The sequence below is a fragment of the Cyprinodon variegatus genome, unplaced genomic scaffold (genome assembly GCF_000732505.1).
Source record: "Cyprinodon variegatus isolate N-32 unplaced genomic scaffold, C_variegatus-1.0 Scaffold1422, whole genome shotgun sequence".
Lineage (NCBI taxonomy): Eukaryota > Metazoa > Chordata > Actinopteri > Cyprinodontiformes > Cyprinodontidae > Cyprinodon > Cyprinodon variegatus.
In genome coordinates this window covers 84172-90621 of record NW_015151875.1, presented here as the reverse complement: position 1 = coordinate 90621, position 6450 = coordinate 84172, and the positions used below count along the sequence as shown (strand labels likewise).

Below are 6450 nucleotides of genomic sequence, written 5' to 3'. Positions count from 1 at the left end.
AAAAAGTATTGAAAAAAGTAGAGAAATAAAATGTTTTTGGATATATATATATATATATATATATATATATATATATATATATATATATAAATAAATCGTTTTTTTTTTTCTTGACTTCTGAATTCACCCAATTAGTAAACAAAGTCCAGCAGTTCTGTGAAGTCCTGAAATGTTTGCTTGTTGTTTGATTATTGGGAAACAAAAATCATCATAAAGGGCCAAGCTACACAGTCAGGGATCAAGCGGTGGAGAAATTCAAAGCAGGGTTAGATCATATGATGGTATCCTATGCTATGAGTTCTAATCAATCTATTATCTGAAAAATGAAAGATGTATGGCTCAGCTGCTTATGCCTGACTTTTTTTTTTTTATCTGCTGAAAAGTCAGAGTACAAAAACCACCAGCTCTCTTTGTCACGTGTTCTTGTTAGCCGTGAGTCTAATCGATGTGGGTAAAAAACCGAGCACATTTCCAACCGAGGTGTCAAAGCTTGAGTAAATCTTTTTAGTGGTAGCTGTAGATATGCTGGGTGTCTGGGTAAAGGTCTGTGCCATCCTCTTTCTCTGCTACACTGCAGGTAAGCCTAAGAAGAGTGCATAGGACCCAAAAAGATTGATTTATCATTTACTGTTAAAGCTTCATAACTTTTATAAAATGGTGCTCTTTCCATTTTTTATATTCAGAAGTGAAAGTGGTGGTTTGGAGAGAAGTTGGGGAATACATCACATTCCAATGCAGAAGTAAATCCAGTCAAAGTTTTCTACATTTCAAAAGGGGCCTCAGGCAGGAGACAAGCATTGTTTATGCAGAAAAATCTGCACAAAAAAAACCTGTTGTTCGAGGATTGGTCGACAGAGTCCAGATAAATGGAACATTCCCCAAGATAAATATTCTTCTTAGAAACTTGGATTTAAATGACACAGGACCATACTGGTGCATTTATTCTAAAAACACATATAAGGAGATGGTTACAGTGGGCGAGGGATCAGTGGTCCTGGTGGTAAAAGGTAAGAGTAATATTTCTTGTAAGACACTGTTGCATTTAGTTAAAAAATTATGTTTTGCACAGAAAATGAAATATGATGAACAGTAGGCTAAGGGTCTGTAACACGCAGGTTCTCCAGAATTAAATCACTTTTAGCAGTGATGTAAATGCATCTCGTTTTATTAGCCGTACACATTACCATCAGACATTAAATAAAATTAATTATTTTTAATATTACTTTAATTATGCAAGTTTAAAGTGACTGTTTCTTTGTTTTTTGATCTTTCTGTATCCTAACAAACTGTTTGTATTAATTCTGGGCTTCAAACGACAAACATTGTTGTGATCTCTGTGTCTAATTTAGAAGAAAACTCATGTGCCAGAGCAGAAGCAGTGCAGGACCCCGAAGAGCCAAAGCTGAACATGCCTATGGTGTATGCAGTCCCTGCTACAGCCCTTCTCCTCGGGATCATATTAGGCGGTTTCATTTGGTTTAAGCGCAAGGTTGAATCATCACTGCTTTTCCTTTTTAATTGATCTCTTTCTCTTTGAGTGAACAGTCCTGTCGTCTCATAAGACTACTTTTCTTAAAGATTAAGCAATATTTTATATGTGTATATTTCTGGAGATAGAAATATTTCTATCTATGCATAAGAATCTATGATGAGAACTGTGCAATTAACTTTTAGATTCAATATCTTCAAGAAGCTAAGAAAAATTGAGAGTGCAACACTTTTAGCAAAGAGAGTGTAGAGTAGTGCAAAGTATAAAAAAAATACAATCTAGCATGTATTTTCATGACACTACACAAGACAAATATTCTTTTTTTTGTCGCTTATTTGTGACATATTTTAATCATTCTTTACACTTTTTTATGTATTTGCACTTTTAATTCAGAACTGTTTCAAAATTTCTCCAGTTTTTTATTACATTGTTTTTGTGTTTTTTTTCTATTCCGAATGTATTAAAATTAATTTAAGAAGTATTAAAACCAACTTTTGCTGATGAACTGCTGTGAGATCAACAAATGTCTTGATATGTTCTAATCTTCCTACAGACCAAGTCCTCTGACATCACAGTTGAACAGACGTGCGTTGCCACCAGCACCAAGGTTTATGAGGACAAAGAATGTGTCAAGGCTGAAGATGAAGCCGAGGATGACAGCTTGAGTGTGCCGCATGCAAACCCGACTGAAACAAGTGACACCCTGGACCACAGCGTTAAAAGAGATGCACGTTAAGTAGTTTTGCACCCCCACCTCAGACCATTAACAGTTTCCTATACCCAGTTTTCTTGTGTGCACAGAAGTGGATGTTGGTGCCAAATTTGAATAAATGATGCTGTCAAATGTAAAAAGGGAAAAGATCATTATCATGTTAAACATTAGAAATGTATACTTGTTTTATCTTTTATGTGTAATTTATCCTTTTATATTCTAAGCTAAAAGAAGGTTTTTTTGCATGATGTATACTGTAAACATTATAAAAATATTTAATCAGAGAAACAATATTAATAGATAATAATACACTTAAACATTTAATGCAGTGACGAATCATATAAAATAAACCATTATCACGCACTGTTAATCATAAATAAATGCTCACATTCATAAAATGGACAAACCAGTCTAATGCGTGTGTAGTTATAAATTATTTTTTTGTACACTTGTTGCTATAGTTCAGTCAAACTCAACATGTTTTTAAGGGACTAAGATAACTTTCTATAGGATAATGTTTTTTATTGTGATTTTTAATAAATAAATTCTTGATTTTCTTTGCTTATTTCTCATTTGTAGTTACTGTACTACATTGACAATGATTTGTAATATTTGGGCCTCATTCTGCCACTGATTCTGTAAAAAGGACCCAAATCAAGACACGATAAAATGGAGATCATAAGTCGAGTTCACAGGTTGGCTATATGTGTTAATGTCCTAAACTTCAGCAATAGTAAAAAAAAAAACAAAGGTAAATGATGAAAACACTGATTTTAACAAATTGTCTCAGGTCAGGAATGGACGAAAGAGACGGTGGGGAAGAATTAGACAATAAGAGAGAAGTTTAGTTGCAAACTAAATTTTGGTGCAAATTAGCTCAGAGGAGGGAAGCGGGATAGTTTTCGAAACACTTGTGAAGAGCTCAAAACATTTCTAAAATGTAAGGATAAAAACATACATCTAAGCCCAATAGCAGTGTCTAGAAAACTAAAGAGGATCATTATGCAAAAGACTAATAGATGTAGAAGTTTGTTGGTTGTTTCGAAAAACAAAATCCTTTATATTGAAGACATATGTTGAGAGGAATGAAAGGAGGAGGAACGTCATTAGAGAAACAGACAAAGGGATTAAAGTCAGGGATTCCTATTAGATAAAGATATGAAAAACCTGCAAACATATAAGAATTTTGACAAAGATTAAAGGGTCATAAGTGAGACATGCTACTGGAATACATGGCTAAGTGAAATACAAGGATATAAGATACTAAAACATGCATTGTTATTTATTTGGAGCATTTAACATAAGTTCAGAAGAAAAAGCAAGAAATGTGTGATAAATATGTCTCGGAACTCAGAACTGTGGACCCAGAATTTCAGGCAGACAGACTGATGTAATTTAAAAAAGTTTTTATTGACAACACGTCGAATCTGCGACTCAGTAGCTAAAGGCCGGAATCTCTGTAGAGAAGAAAACTCAGGATAGTGACCACGTAAATCTGACGGAGGAATAAGAAACATGTGAGTCACTAACCTGGTTTTAAAATTCAGTCCAAGCCCAGAAGAAGGAGTGGAATTCAGCCAGATGATTTTCCACAGCATGCGGTGGACGCTGTCCAGAGGGTTTCAGGAGCTGAAGCCAAAAAAGCCTCTGAACTGGCTGAGGACCAGAAGCAAGCAGACGAGGGAAAGCAGGAGTTTCTAGAAGGTAAAGCCAAAGCCGTTGTCGATGAGGTAAACAGGAGTCTAGGCCAGAAGATCAGAGATCTGAAGAGGTACCAAAGGGAAATTCAAGTCGGGGTCAGGGCACAGATCCAGGGTCATATGCTGGCAGAATCCAGCAAGAGGATTGAAAAGGGATTTTTGAGTGTTTAGGTTAGGCTTTATGCCCCTACACATTTAGATGTTTTGCATATCAAATGGTCACAGTTTTACTCCACTCTGCAGCTCAGTCAATAAGACCTGGTGCGCTAGTGTGAGTTATTCCTGTCCCTCTTTGGTTGAATCAGTCTCATTTAGAGGAATTAACTTCCTCAACTCCAATAAATGAGCCCTCTATATTTTTTAAAATGTAACCTAAACTTGGATATGGTATTTTCCAAATTGATAGAGCAAGACAGGAATCCTAGATTGAGATTTAAGATTTTGCATTTACTTACATATATGGGTGACCTCTTTATGCGAAAATGCTCTTCAATGGCCTGTTCTGTCACACACTTATGCTACTTCTAGCTCCATCTTTGCTGAACGATGTAGATATTCTGTAGCTTTGTACAATATAACACAGTAGTTTGATTTTCCTGAAAAACTTAGTGCTCTGGTGCACCTACAGACAGCATCTCCTACCTTGTTTTTTATTCCACCACAAAACTTTCTGTTGTGTTTTAACCTGATTTTGAAAAATATATAACAATGTTAGATAACTTATAAATTACATATATCCATGTACCTTTGCTTCCCAAAACCGTTTGACTTAAGATTAGGCTTTCATTTCCATGCACAAACTGACTAAAATTATAATTAAATCCAACTGCAGACCTTATTTTTGTGAAAAATAGGTGAACAAATGCATAAGACTGTTTTAAAAAGGGAGGAAAAATCTTCCCATCTCAGATGCTTCAAATTTCAGTTCTAATGTGAGATAACCAGAGGTGAAAGTTGGGATGTAGATGCATGGATAAACTGGTTTTTAAACAGAGCTTATTCTCATACCATGACAACCTACAGCAACATCCTCATCTCTGCACCCTGATTGTGACCAGAATCAGGACTTTACTCTAGACACATTTTCAGAAATTGACCCATAGAAGTATCCAATTAGTCCACAGATAGATAAAACTTCCTTAGTTTTGATGAGAACAAGACAGTAAGTCACTTTTACTTTTTGGCCACAAGTGGGCAGTACAAAGATGGTTATAGAGGCCCTCTATAACCTATTTTAAGGAAGACTATTTAACCGTTATAAAATATATAACATTAATAAAGCAAAGTCTCTTTCCACAATGGATGCCTTTAATAAAAATAAAATAGATTTCACCTCTTGTCTTTTTATTTTTGGAACACGACTGGTCTGCCAACATTATGGTGCTTTGAAAAACTATTTTTTACCTTGAATTTTTTTGTATGTCCTCTCCTGCTAATCACATATTTTGATCTTTAATTTGTTTTCATGTGAAAGAACAAAGGGACGAAGTGTGTAATTATGCCCTTATGAGACTTCTTACTCTAGCTTCAGAAGTCACCTAAATAAAAAAGTGAGTCAATCTGATATTGATGGCTGCAAACCTGCCATAGCAGTAAAGTTTTGAAGTCTGAAAACTTGACCGTGTTTTTAATTTAACTAAAAAAAAAACACTGAATGAAGTTTGGTCACATGTAATAATTAAAGTAAAAAAATAAATAAAAAAAAAATAAAAAACCAGATACGCCATATTTAGTTTATTGTTTCTTTTTAGCTCTCAATTAGCCTGTCAGCTCCTGCCATTGTATACCAGTATATTTATTAAAGGCCAAATGAGAAAACTGTAATTTTGATTTCTGTTTACCAAAGAAGTCAGAAAATATAAAGTGGGAAAAAATGTTGCATAGGAAAAAAGATCTCAAAGCCTTTTAAAAGCTATGTTGTGTCTTTGTCACAATATATGGTCTTGTCTAACCCATAAACTACCCTAGCCCTGCTCTTTAAATCCTAAGGACAGAATAAATAGTGTGAAAGTGAGGGTAATGTAACTGAGACATAATGATTGATGAAGAAAGAAATAATGAAAACCTTTCAGTTCATATCCTTTATATGAACTGAAAGTTTAAAGTTTACTCGTGCACAGAACAACTTCAAAAGCAGAAGTAAAATGAATAAAGATTTCTTCTGCTTTTCTGTTGAGAGCTTTCCTTGGTTAGTCTTGTTTGTGTGTTGCCTTGCACTTTCGAAAAAGATTAAAAGCTCTCACGCAGCACTTCTACTTCCTATACCAGCTGCTTGCAAACTCTCTTCACTGTAGATTTTATTCACCGATAAATGAGGGTTGACAAGTGATGACGCTGACATCTTCCCGCCCACATAAAAAGGTATTTTTTATGTAGGTCATGCGTTTCTGTTGGCTGTCAAGTTAGAGCTTGTTGAAGACATTTCTGTCTGTGGTGCCAGAGTTGGTCTGAATTTAGCATAAACGAACCATTACCATGTCTGCCATCTGGCTTAAGTTCTCTACCATCCTATGTCTCTGCTGCACCGCAGGTAAGACTCAGTCAAGTAA

At 35.1% G+C, this 6450-nt stretch overlaps 1 protein-coding gene across 3 annotated transcripts; it reads left to right on the top strand.

Annotated features, from left to right (window-relative positions):
• Nucleotides 1–191: 191 nt before the first annotated feature.
• Nucleotides 192–2853, top strand: LOC107103325. Of its 3 annotated transcripts, XM_015402984.1 has the most exons (4): nucleotides 192–577; nucleotides 684–1007; nucleotides 1350–1489; nucleotides 2043–2851. In XM_015402984.1, the coding sequence occupies exons 1-4, from the start codon at nucleotides 523–525 to the stop codon at nucleotides 2223–2225; spliced, it is 702 nt and encodes a 233-aa protein (XP_015258470.1). In that variant the 5' UTR covers nucleotides 192–522; the 3' UTR covers nucleotides 2226–2851. The 3 variants fall into 3 exon arrangements, with proteins under 3 accessions (XP_015258470.1, XP_015258471.1, XP_015258472.1); XM_015402985.1 differs by lacking the exon at nucleotides 684–1007 and having other exon boundaries at nucleotides 2043–2853; XM_015402986.1 differs by having other exon boundaries at nucleotides 192–1007.
• Nucleotides 2854–6450: the final 3597 nt, after the last annotated feature.

Coding starts and splice junctions, on each gene's coding strand:
- LOC107103325 (XM_015402984.1), top strand. CDS start 523: ATGCTGGGTGTCTGGGTAAAGGTCTGTGCCATCCTCTTTCTCTGCTAC. Junction 578..683: donor CTTTCTCTGCTACACTGCAG/GTAAGCCTAAGA, acceptor TTTTATATTCAG/AAGTGAAAGTGGTGGTTTGG. Junction 1,490..2,042: donor TCATTTGGTTTAAGCGCAAG/GTTGAATCATCA, acceptor ATCTTCCTACAG/ACCAAGTCCTCTGACATCAC.